This window comes from Lotus japonicus, chromosome 3, assembly GCF_012489685.1.
Source record: "Lotus japonicus ecotype B-129 chromosome 3, LjGifu_v1.2".
NCBI classification, from domain to species: domain Eukaryota; kingdom Viridiplantae; phylum Streptophyta; class Magnoliopsida; order Fabales; family Fabaceae; genus Lotus; species Lotus japonicus.
In genome coordinates, this window is record NC_080043.1 from 3357766 (window position 1) to 3371475 (window position 13710).

At 37.2% G+C, this 13710-nt stretch overlaps 2 protein-coding genes across 2 annotated transcripts; both read left to right on the top strand.

Moving 5' to 3' along the window:
- The first annotated feature begins 1217 nt into the window (after positions 1-1217).
- Positions 1218-3314, top strand: LOC130749243 (protein SHORT-ROOT-like). Its single transcript, XM_057602566.1, has one exon. The coding sequence runs from the start codon at positions 1358-1360 to the stop codon at positions 2723-2725; it is 1368 nt and encodes a 455-aa protein (XP_057458549.1). The 5' UTR covers positions 1218-1357; the 3' UTR covers positions 2726-3314.
- Positions 3315-8861: 5547 nt separating this feature from the next.
- On the top strand, positions 8862-10611 carry LOC130748033 (60S ribosomal protein L38-like). The gene is made up of 3 exons (XM_057601120.1): positions 8862-8997; positions 9740-9923; positions 10378-10611. Exons 1-3 carry the CDS (start codon positions 8995-8997, stop codon positions 10398-10400), a joined length of 210 nt encoding a protein of 69 aa, XP_057457103.1. The 5' UTR covers positions 8862-8994; the 3' UTR covers positions 10401-10611.
- The last annotated feature ends 3099 nt before the right edge of the window (positions 10612-13710 follow it).

Below are 13710 nucleotides of genomic sequence, written 5' to 3' on the forward strand. Positions count from 1 at the left end.
ATATTATAGTTATTTCTATTGTCTTAATTTTATCTTCATCTCTTTGTTTGCATTCCATAAAGAAATATTTTGTTTGTTATTTTCCGTTTAGAATTATATGATTGCCATGCAGTGATTGAGGATTCCTCGCCCACATATTTTATATTTGGGAATTTATGTTTCATCCCTTCCAAAGCAATTTGCTTGATTAAGTGGATATTCTAGTGGGAATAGTTGTGTAGATTAGAATTAAAGATGGAAGCAATAGTTCATGACAAACCCTGATTAATCTTAAAACTATCATCACCTTTAAATTAGCTTTTTAGCCTCAACCTCTCCCTCCTCAAACCTTCATTCTTGAAAAGATAGAAAAAGAAGAGAGATAAAAAAAAAAAAAAGAAATAAATAATGAATGTGATACGTGATTTAATGAAAGAGAGATATAATAAAATATGGTGTATATAGGTGTTGTTGTAAAAAAATAGGAAATCATAAAATCTCCAACAACCATCTCTTTACCAAGGTAGTCAAATCGAGATACGTATCGTGTATCGCTAGACCCTAATTCCGTGTCGCGTATCGTATCGTAACGTGTATCGTAAGATACGGACACAAAAAAAATTAAGTCATAAATTAAATAATATACTAATATATCATCTAAATATAGTTCAAAATAATCAAAGATCCAAGTCATAAGTAGAAAAATAGTCTCACAAAGTTCAAGTTCAACCTAATTCCAGCCAAACTAAAGTACTAAACATCAAAGAGATGAAATTAAATGCCCACTCCCTAATTCCAAGCCATTAAAGGGCTGCTGAAGTTGAACGTGAAACATGAAAGGGCTGCTGAAGTGAAGTTGAACGTGAAAAGGTGAAAGAATCGAAGAAAACATCACTTTTTAGAGCAATTTACTAATTTTTAATGAAATTAAATGCCCACTCCCTAATTTTTCTAGGGGAGTAAGATGAAACGACATTTGAAAAACTGTTTTTGTATCGTATCGGGATACGTATCGTGCGATACTCATGCGATATGTGCGATACAGGTCACGATACGAACACAAAAAGATACATACATGGGATACGTATCGTTTGGTTGATTTTCGTATCGTATCGGGATACGTATCGCACGATACTGACACCATGCTCTTTACTTCTATTTATTTATTTATTTATTTATTTATTTATTTATTTATTATCAGCACATATATAATATCTGTCGTACTACAGAAGCAATTATTCATCAAACTATATTAGCCATGATCACAAGTTGTGAGTGTGACAATGACCCTGTATAAAAGATTTAGAACTCAAAACATATTGCAATTCCTCTGAGCACAGGTGCCTTAATTACTTCCTTGGAATTCAAACAGTGCCACATGGTCAAAGGAAACCATAATCCACACACCAAAGAAAATATGGACATTACTCCTTATACTTCAAAGAAAACACACTTCAACCACCACCATCATGAAGCACCCATAGACTTGCACAGGATCAACCACCCCCAACACAGTAATCCGACATCAACAAGCCGTTCTTCAGAGTCTAGTGAAACCTGTGATGATGGAAAATGGGCCTCCAAGCTTCTGAGAGAGTGTGCCACAGCAATATCAGAGAGAAACTCAACAAAAACTCACCATCTTCTATGGATGCTAAACGAACTTTCTTCCCCTTATGGAGATCCTGATCAGAAACTAGCTTCTTACTTCTTGCAAGCTCTGTTTTGCAAGGCCACAGACTCTGGCTTCAAGTGCTACAAGACCCTCTCCTCAGTTGCTGAGAAAAACCACTCCTTTGATTCAGCCAGAAAATTGATCCTCAAGTTTCAAGAGGTGAGTCCTTGGACAACCTTTGGACATGTGGCTTCAAATGGTGCCCTTTTGGAAGCCTTAGAAGGAGAGACCAAAATTCACATAGTTGATATCAGCAACACCCTTTGCACTCAGTGGCCTACTCTGTTGGAAGCTCTGGCTACAAGAAATGATGAAACTCCTCACTTGAAACTCACTGTTGTTTTGTTGAGTAATAAGATTGTAGGGTCTGTGATGAAGGAGGTTGGTCAACGAATGGAGAAGTTTGCAAGGCTAATGGGTGTTCCCTTTGAGTTTAATGTGGTTAGTGGGTTGAGGAGCCTCACAAAAGAAGGGTTAGGAGTTCAAGAGAATGAGGCAATTGCTGTGAATTGTGTTGGTGCATTGAGGAGAGTGGAGGTGAAAGAAAGGGAAAGTGTGATTGGCATGTTTAAATCACTTAGTCCTAAAGTGGTGACTTTTGTTGAGGAAGAAGGTGATTTTGTTACCTCAAGAGATGACTTTGTGAAGAATTTTGAAGAGTGCCTTAAGTTCTATAGCCTCTACTTTGAGATGTTGGAGGAGAGTTTTCCTCCAACAAGCAATGAGAGGTTGATGTTGGAGAGGGAGTGTTCAAGAAGCATAGTTAGGGTTTTGGCTTGCAATGATGGTGATGAAGATGGTGGTGGTGGTGGTGATCAAGGTGGTGATTGTTGTTGTGAGACAAGGGAGAGAGGGACACAATGGTCTGAAAGACTTGGGAGTGCGTTTTCCCCTGTTGGATTCAGTGATGATGTAGTGGATGATGTCAAAGCATTGCTCAAGAGGTACCAAGCTGGGTGGTCACTTGTGGTGCCTCAAGGAAATGATCATAATCTCTCAGGAATATATCTCACATGGAAGGAGGAACCAGTAGTTTGGGCATCAGCATGGAAGCCCCAGCTAGCTACTTGAATATGTGTCTAGCCAGTATCATTATGTTTATTATGTTTAGTGTAACTCGTTCAAAAACTACAGTTAAGACAAAATAATGATGGACAGAAGGAACTTCTCTTGTACTTCTGTCCATCATGATTTTACCTTTACTGCGATGTTTAAACGAGTTTTCAAACATGCATTTAGTCTTGTTTGGAAATTTTTCTACAATTGATTTCTAAAATCTGAATCAATTCTGGAAAGAAGCTTCTATGATTAGCTTCAAGTTTCAGAATTCATTTTGATAAAAGAAAAATTGATGCAAACATATACTATCAGTGCCATGCCATATAAATCATATGGTATCTGGATAGGCTAATACTCAAGGGACAGAAATTTCTCACTGGAAAATAAGGTTTGGCTTGCCCTATGGATATAGCAATTAGCAATGGCTATATATTGAAACTGATCTGGATTTTTCTTTTGACTTTCTCTCCTGATTCTTGCATAGTACTTTGTAATCTTTCTCCTGTCCAACTCCTCTAGAGAGGTAGCATTTTGCTTGGGAGTTTGTGTTGTTAACTATATGGCTTTTTACACTTTTATATATTATAATGATTTAAGTTCATTGCTATTGTTTGAAGGTGTTTGCACCTGTGCTCTTTTTATGAATTCCATGGCTTTCCTGCTTCCTGTACATGGGGAAGGGGAATTGAGTTTGGTGCCCCACCCCTTAGGCTTTGCACCCCACTTTATTAAATACGGAATTTAAAGTTCCGTATCAATACGGAAAATAAAATTCCGTATCTGTTTTAGTATATAATGAGTGGTTGAAAATGTGACACGCATGCTTAAATACAGTACGGAATTTTAAGTTCCGTATTCAATAGGGAGAATACGGAATTTTAAATTCCGTATTTGATAAAGTGGGGTGCCAAGCCCCATAGGTGGGGTGCCAAACCCAACTCCCCTGTACATGCATGTATTATTTCCTTAACTTTATTTTTCTTTCAGGGCATTGTACCTTGTTAAGATGATGATATCTCAATAATTTACCTGCATACATAAAGTCCTTTATGCTTAAACTTTTCAGAATTCAGGATATGTTTTGGTACTTTCTTACCTGAAAATTACATTGTCTTATAATTAATTTTTTTTAGGTAGTCTTATAATTAATATTAATTATTACTCCTTTTCTATATGTTTTATTTGAAAAATTGTACATGACTTCTTTTAACTATTAAGAAGATTATCGTTAAATACTAACCTTTTTTTAAGAAAATACTAACGTTAATATCAAGAAAACTTAGTGTAAAGCAATCCCTAAGTTTTTATATTTTTTTAGATGTCTCTTTCCCCCTAGCTTAGCTTCCTTATTTCAACATGTTAAACTCCGTTCCGGACGGTTCTGTTTTAAAATTTTAAAAAACAAATATTAATTTTCAGCTGTATAAATTCAATTGTAATTCAAGGGTTGTTGTTGGGCTTACATTTTCTCTGGCTTAAAAATTGGAAGAAGGTCATGTGTGGTGTGGATTGTCTGGAGTTGGTGAATGTGCTTGGTAAGAATAAACTTGATTTTCATCATTATGGCAGTGCTTTGATGGATATTCAGCTTCTTCTCTCGCGCAATTGAGAGATTTCTATCTGTCATGTTTGTTGAGAAGGCAATGCTCCATTGGATTGACTAGCCGGTCTTGGAGCTAGATTACAGTGTCCTATAACTGAATTGGAGTCCCCTCCTTAGGCGGTCCTGCCCCTCTTGTCGGCGGGCCGAGTCGCGGTGTAGTTTTGTCGTTTATTTTTCCTATTTACCAAAAAAAAAATCAATTGTAATTTCCTGAGGTTTTCAATTTTAAAAATTGTTGTCAAGTTTATAAATTTATGATAGTCATAACGGTTTTTAAGATGGTAGAGGCGATAGTGGTGGTGGTGGTGACGGAGATGGGTGTAATCTGGTGGCGACGGCGGTAGAAGTGACAATGGTGGTTGAGGCGATGGCAGTGGTGGAGGTTGATAGTGACACTGTGACAGTAATGACAGTGGCGCCGGTAACAATGACAATGATCGAGAGGTGGTGGTGGAGATGGTGGCAGTAGTAATTGTAGTGGCAGTGATGATGATGGTGGAGGCAGTAGTGGAGGGTGGTTTTAATGGTGATGGTAGGGGTAGTGAACAATGGTGGTGTTGATGGCGACTTTGGTGACGGTGGATGTGGCGGTGATTGTGGTGGTGGTGGAGGAGAAGAGTGGTGGTGGTGGTGGTGGCGGGTTACATGGTTTTGATAATAAGAGTAAACTGTTTTGAATTTAAGTAAAACACAATTACAGCTCCATATTTTCCGAACTAGTTTTGTTTTAAAATTTATATTTGAAAACTAAAAAGTAAAAAACCAAAAACTCGCAACCACCTTTAACGGTTCACCGAGTGGAACATGACAAAGTCGTATCTTACAGATTAATGGTTCGAGCCCCTTAGGAGTTTCCTTTACCATTGACCGATGCACACTATATCCTCACTTTAAATTTGTCTTCACAAGAGAAAAGAAAAAATTGCTACCACAAGTTGGAATTTGTGAATCCATCACTAGGAGCAAATAGACTCAAATTTCTAGAACATATCAAATACGAGACGATATCATACTTCACTCAACTAACAGTTAAATTATTACAACTACTAAAAACTCTTCATCTCCTAATAGTGATGAACTAACTCTTGCAAGTAAAATGTACTTGAATAATTTTATACGGATACATGTTGAACCCTCCAAATTATAAAAAAGAAAGGATACATATTGTTAACTACAAGTTTCACATAATTTCGACTTATATTGTGTAATTCGACTGTTTAATGAAAGTCGAAAGTTTGAAGATCCAGGCAAGAAATTTGTTAAGTGTCAGATAATGTTGACACTTATAGTTTCGACCTAAAGAATAAATTTCGAGACATAAGGAATTTGATGTTGAAAGCCGGTTGTTTTTTGAACATGACTCAAGGAGGACACGTGCAAGGCAAGAAGACACGTGTAAGACGAAAGGGACTTCAGAAGACACTTGTAATCGCTTTGTTAAATGACTGTTAGGAGTCAGTTATATTTTAGGTCTATAAATAGCATATTATTACATAGAATCAGGGTTCACGAATACTTACTCGAATGTACTCAAAACGCTTACAGTCGAACGCAATGACTACAAGCAAACTTAGAGGAAAAAAGTAGGAATTTTGTGAAACTATTTTATTTTAAGATTCAAGTATCATATTGAAAGTTTCAGTACTTGTTTATTTACTTTAGTCGAATTTTACTTGTTTCATTCATATTTCTTATTAAGTTTTCTCATTTTTTATCAATTAATATTTAAGATATTTTCGCCAAAGAACCTAAGGACTCGAATCCAGTATCCAGATTGATCTTTGGATTCTTTATTTGTTTTATTAAAATTTGGTGTAAACACATATTAAAGTTGAAGTGATGGCCATGAATATGGTGTACAAATTTAGCAGAAGGAGTAGGGGAATTAAAGACACTGAGGGAGACCATGCAGAAAGTGACTCTATATTTCCTTCCACAGGCTTTCGCTTTAGAAATGCAACAACTTGGTGGAAAGAAAGAACTCAGTGGGAAACATGGAAACCGTACGAATCATAAATTTCAAAAGTAATCACAGTCTAGAATATTTTCCACAGGGGCCACTTGGTTCTTGGAGCCACAGTTTCGGTTGTCGATTAAGATTCTATGCCCCAATAAGACATCTATGTTTGAATGTGTCATATTAATTGGGGTTAAATGTTTTTTTCATGACTTATGCACCATAATTTAAAATGATCTTGAAAACTTTCATAGTTTTAATCATTGAAAAAATTTGTTTGATATAAACCTAGTTCGGTCGATTGACAGCCCAAACTGAAGCCGACTGAAATTAACCACCATGAATCAATTAAAAATCTCAACCATTCAACCGACCTGAATCGACCCGATGGACCAAAAAGGCCCTCGGTTTGGGTCGGGCCTGTTTTGTCTGGACAACCCTAGTGAGTAATCGATTACACATCGAATGTAATCTGTTCCACATTAAGTGTAATCAATTTAAACCAGAGAATATATAATAGTATAAAATTGAACGGTGTAGATTAATTATGACCTAAGCAGGTGCTAGCGTCCATTTGCACTAATGTCAACAAATATTCAAAGATAGTCTTAAGGTGTATTTGATGAAATAACTTAATTAAGCAATTATAATAATAAGCCTTTGTCACATAAACACTTATCCATGACTAATTTGATAAGCTGAATACATTGAAAATATTTTATATATATATAAGTATAAGCTCATATTCATAAGTTTATTTGACCAGCTTATGAAAATAAACTTAACAATCACAACTTACTTGAAAAACTTGCATAAAATTTATGCAATGAGCTTAAATAATATTTTTCAAATAGAAGTGTTTAGAATTGGGAGTTTGAAGGTAAAATGAAGAAGAGGGGGCCATATATAATAGACCCTGGCTAGCACAAAGGCTACCGACTGAATTGTGTGTGCCTTTTTGGTGTAGCAGTGATTTGAATAGCATATTTGCCTTTAGTGAGTGAGCTATTCCCTTCCATTGCTCTTTAGTTTTATAGGCCAACATTACATAGTGGCAAGCAACTTTTTGGATTCAGATTGGACTTGTTGGTACCATCATGGGTACTATTTTCTTTGTTACTTGCTCGTCACACGTAACGGTGCCATAACTTATATTCTTGGTTGCTTTCTTTCGTTCACATAGATATATACAAACACAAGAATGCAAACACATAATACATGCTTCACAACATTAAAGTGCATGGCCACTAGCTACTATATATGTTCATGACCACGTCCTGTTAAATGACATTTTGATCGCGTATGAGCCCATGCATTTTTCTTTTTGGAAGATTCCATGCTCTTTCACTCTTTTGAGTTCTTTGTCTAATTCAAGTTTGAAATTTAAAAGAAAATGAATTTACACATTGATAGGATAAGTTTGTCTTCACATTTACTTTTAACTGAATGGAGACCAAACAAGAAAACTCCTTTTCACGTGGATTATTTGCTTTGAAAATGATCATTTTACTTTCAACACCGGGCTAAACGCTCAAACTAAGGATTGTCACTCCTTACATAAAGGGAATTATACTAGAATCAAACATAAGAGGAACAAAACAGAAAGAAAGAGCAAAGTCATAAATCATAAAAGGCACCAAAAGGCTCATTTCATTCTTAACAAAGGAATTTGCAACTGAATTCACCTCTCTGGACACTGAACACACGTATTACAAATGAACTTGCTCAAAACTACCAATTAAATAGCCTTTAATATCTCTAACCAAAGGAGAAAAAAGTTTAGAACCAGGGCAGTCTTTATCAATAGTTCTCACTACAAAATTAGAATCTATTTCAACTATGACTTTAGTGAAGCCTCTTGCAAGTGCTAAATTCGGCCCATGATAAATGCCACATAATTCTGCCTGGTTAATGGAGCAACAGTTCATCAGGGAAGAGAAGCCAAACATAAAATTACCTTCATGATCTCGTATAACACCGCCGCAAGCCGCCCTCTTCGTGAGAGAGGAGAAAGATCTGTCAGTATTAATCTTGATCTTATCATGTCAATACTTCTTGTATGCACTGCATATATAATAGAATCATAGCTTGAACATCCATAATCGTTTTGTGAATCCTACTACAAATGAAGGGTGGAGAGGATCCACGCCAATGTTGTTGATTAATCTATACACATAGTTAGTAAAAAAAAGTGCAAACATAGTAGTTAGCTCAACTCATATTGCATCATATTCTTAAAAAATCATATTCTATTATCTCTACCATTTTTCCATAGTTATACATAATTACCAAGGACTAGTTTATTCAAGTGATAGATACTTAATTCTCCTTAAGTAAGATTTTTTTTCCATGTTTTGTATAAAAATTCCTCGCCGGGAAAACTAACTTCACAAGAATTATCTCCCATAAAAGATACCAAAATAATAGTTATAAATAATCACTCGTATGATAGTTTTTTTTTCTTTTTCAATTGTTTGGTTGGATAAACATTTTTTTTTTTTAGAAAAAGATAAACACTCTTAGCCCAAATGATCTGAGCCCAATCCATATTCTCAAATGGCCCTTATAACAAAGGATATAATCGTCATTTAGACTAGGGTCAAAATCGGTATTTCAAATGTAGGCTAGGGTTTCGTTTATGAACCCTGAACCGTATAAGGCGCAGAGTGAAGTGTGCAGAGGCGGAGATCGAGAGCGAATCGCAGCGAAGTCGACTCCACCATGGTAATTCTTCCGATTCCGATTACCTTCTTCAATTGTTCTCGCATTTTACAGTTTCCCTCTCTAGTCGATTCCCATTTTGCTGTATCTCTCTGTATTCGATTCGCAATTTGCAGTATTTCTATGGTTTTTTGTCTGAAATCGAAACCCTTTGTATAATTTCAACTCTGATTACGAAGCCCAAACGAAAGTTTGTAAATTTAGTTGCTAGCGGTTTAGTTGAATCATTTTTGCTTGTGTAGTTATTTTTTTTGTTTTCAGCAGTGAAGATTGGAACTTTTTTTTTTGTAGAATGTTTGATTTGATTTAGGTTTATGCTTTGGTTTAGGTTTCTGAAATTTTAAATCAATGTTTCTGCAATGTTTGTGTGATAGAGAGCAATGGTTTTTTGTGATTCATATTGTTGACCCCACTTAGATGACCTCACTTAGTTGATTAATGTTGTTGTTGTTGTTGTTGGTGGTGGTGGTGGGTGGTGGTGGTGGTGTTGCCGCTACCGTCTATGTTGTTGTTTGTGTAGAGTGTGCCTTTTGTTTTCAATGGTTTCTTGTGATTCATATTGTTGACCCCACTTAGTTGAATAATGTTGTTGATGATGGTGGTGGTGACTGGTGGTGTTGTTGCCACCGTCGTCTCTGTTGTTGTATATGCATGTATGTGTAGAGTGTGCCTTTTGTTTTCAATTCGTAAGTGTGCTGGTAGCGATTGCTGAACTGTGTGGTGTCTGGTATTTTGTTTTGTGCAGCCGAAGCAAATTCATGAGATCAAGGACTTCCTTCTCACTGCTAGGAGGAAGGATGCACGCTCCGTGAAGATCAAGAGGAGCAAAGATGTGGTCAAGTTCAAGGTCCGTTGCTCCAAGTATCTGTACACCCTGTGTGTGTTTGACACTGAGAAGGCTGATAAGTTGAAGCAATCACTTCCTCCTGGTTAGTTTTTCAGAACGGTTTTTGTTGATATGTTTTGGCTTCTTTTGTTTGTTATGCTCCTATTGTATGTTGTATGATAATATATCAATATGAAAACTTTAGGTAGGTGAATTGCATTGCATCAGTGATATGAGGGTTTTATGCTTTTGGCCATCAATTGGAAATTGTTAAGAATAAGATTGTATGTTGGTCATGAGATATTGTTTTTTTCTTTCTTAAGCTTTGATTTGGATGATGTACTGTGATGATTAAGAGTTTTTGGTGGTTTTCATCATGTTTGGAAACTCTACAAGCTTCCACATTCAGTCAGAATTGGTTTTGAAATATAATGGTGAATGACAAGCTACTCTGTGTTGCTTATAAGCTGAGGAATTGATCTTGGATTGATTAAAGCATATCCAAACATGCTCATCATGTCTTGTCTTCTTACATATATGTAATTCAACCTTTGCAGGTCTAACTGTGCAGGACCTGTGATTCTGGACTTGTAGTGGATGATGATCATGTTTTGTTTGGACGTTTGAGATGGGATTTTGTGTTTAGTAAAATGGCTTAGAGATTGTTGTTCTTCTGGTTGCTTATGACTAGTTTTATGTTTTGTGAGGGGTCCAATTTGCATCTGGATAATGCCTGCTAGTTTATTGAACTCCATGAATTTTACAGTAGAACATTTTCAGCTGTTTCTTCATTCTGGTTTTGAGATGAACAGAACCATTTTTATATCTTGAGCACTTATCACGAAGAGAATCACAAATTTAACTACGAAACTTTGAAGCTTTTAACTCTAAAGCTAATTTTTCCAATAATGTTTTGATCTTTTAGTTTTATATAAAAAAAAATTCTTCATATTTGAATATCATTTTCATATTGATTAAGAACAATTGATTTGAGATTAATGATACATCATGACATACATTAAATCTAAAAAATTAACAAATTTACTAGACTTGATACTTCATGCATCCTTTTTCATGATTGATTGTCTTCATCAAAATGCATCTTTCGTGGACCAGAAATACTTCTTTCACCTCCTATGAAATTTCTACTACATGTCATATTCAAGGGAATGGGTGGATCTGAGAAAGCCCCAGAAGATATTAGACCAAAGACAACTTTGTTAGCTGCCTAGGTGTAGTGGTACCCATCCCATATCACTCTAGTTGATGGTTTTTCAAAAGAGCCCACAAAAATTTTATCACCATCTACGGTTACGGTTCCCCCGCATGTAATTCCATCTCTAAAATTGTATTTTCCTCCATAGCCACAAGTAACTAGTGGGTGCTCAAATCCTGCATATAAGATTGAAACTAGTAACATTCCATTTAGGTAAACTTGATAATATGAACGTGAGAGTTGAGGTCATTTTTCTTTGACTTACCGTATTTCTTTGGGTTGCAAAAAAGAGAGTACTTAGGTGTGTAGACATAGACATATACAATTGTAGCTAGAGGAAGCTCCTCACGAAGTTTTGTTAAGGCTTCTTTCAAATTCTTATTGAAATATTGTGCTATTTCATTATGTTGCTTTGCACAACCATAACTATCTCTTTCAGCAGATGAAAATTGAGTCAATATGCCAGAGAGACATCCAGTTCGTCCTGTGTTGTGTATCCAAAACGATCTAGCCCCCAAATTATATATGCTCTTGATCACCAAATTTCATTAATTTAAAATACGAAATTAAGAAATCAGCTAGTGAGAATATTTTTACTAAAAATTAAAATAGATTTGAGAAAGAATGGCATCAATTGTATTAGTCCTTAAATATTAAAAGTTATTTTGGAAATTTATGAATATTTTTTTTTTTGTAACTGGATAATATATTGAAATCAAAGCGCCATAGAGGCTAAAACATCCGAAGTCACCAAAAGGTCCAATTCCTGGGGAACCTCCTCAATCCAAACAACGTTGGAAAATTTTGAGGAGTTCTTAGCCAAAAAATCAGCCACACTGTTACCGGAACGACGAACAAAAGAAAGCTCAAAACTAGTAAATAAAGAGACCATGTCTCGACAATCATTCAAGAGAGAAAATAAATAAGAATCCCCCGGCCTATTCTTCTTCCAAGCCTCAAAAAGTTGAAGACAATCCGTCTCTAAAACCACCCGGAAGAAACCAAGGTCCTTAGCCAAAGATACGCACCAACGGAATGCTAATGCTTCAGCCATAAGAGCAGAAGGTGCACTCATAAAACCAAGAGCAGCTGCCGCCATCACCTCACCATTGTGGTTCCTAGCTATCATACCAAACCCAGCTTCACTAGCTGCTGTCCACGAGGCATCAAAGTTGAGCTTGATGGTGTTTCCAACCGGTCTGCGCCAAGTTATCCTGAGCTCCTCTACACGAGTTGGACTGGACTCTGCATGATCGCTGCTGCCCGCACACTCCAGCGCTGGAACACGATGCAGCAAAGCCTCAAAGCTTGCTTGGACCCCATGATGCACAAGATTATTCCTCTGCTCCCAGATTGCATATATCAAAGTCAGGCCATAGTTAATTACCTCTGGGTCATCGGTCTCAAATAACTGTTGAAAATAACTTGCGGGCTCATCTCCTTCCCGGAATCTCAGGCTCAAAGGCGAAGCAAACCACCACCGAGGCACCACGGGACATTGGAACAGCACATGAACTGTTGTCTCCTCTGACCCCAAGCAAAAAGGACAGCCCTCGTCAAGCTCCAATCCTCGCTTTCTCAAGGCTTGACGCACGGGTAAGATATCAAGCGTTGTCCGCCAAGCCACCTCCTTCACGCGTGGTAGAACCTGAGCCTTCCACAGAGATCGCCAGAAGCGTTTGTGTTGGTCACGTCCTCTTGCATCAGAATGTGAGGAAGGGGATGCCGCATTCTGGGATCGATGCTGCCGCACAAAATCATAACCCGTTTTGGTGGTGTAGGTCCCATCGGTTGTCAAGGGCCAAAAAAGGACATCCGGTAATGGACGCAATGGTAGAGGGATTGACATGATCTCCTTGGCTGTGGGGGGCCAGAAAACCAACTCAATGAGATCTCTATTCCATACCTGCACATTATCAACAAATAAGTTTGACACAAAATTTAAGTTAGCAAGTTGTGCCATGTCTTCCCGATATATCAAAGGATATCCCCTTGGAAGCCAACTATCCTTCCAAATATCAATCTTTTTTCCATCACCAACTCTCCACCGAGCACCTACCTCAAACACCCAAGATGTGCGAAAAATGCTCGTCCAGGCATAACTAGGACGGGCATGCTTCTTTGCTTCTCTTAGAGGGACATGAGGGTAATACACAGCCTTAAACACGCGCCCCAATAGGGACTCAGGTTGCTTCTGAATGCGCCACCAAGTTTTTGCAACTAGAGCTATGTTAAAAGCTTTGAAATCTCGAAAGCCAATGCCACCAGCAAACTTAGATCGACACAACGAGTCCCAGTTGAGCCAATGAATACCCCGCCTGGAGGCATCACCACTCCAATAGAACTTGCTGATCATGCGTTCAATATCTGCACATAAGCCATCAGGTAAGAGAAAACATGACATTATATAAGCAGGAATTGCTTGAGCAACCGCTTTAATAAGGACCTCTCGACCCGCCTGGGAGAGAGATTTTTCCTTCCAACCTTTGAGTTTCTTCCAAACTCTTTCTTTGACAAATTGGAATATTTGGGTTTTGGACTTACCAATAATGGTAGGAATTCCCAAGTATTTGTCATAGCTATCCACTGCCTTCACACCCAAAAGCATTTTAAGCTCATTGAAACGGGAACTAGGCACATTGCGGCTACATGATAGCATTGATTTGTCAAAATT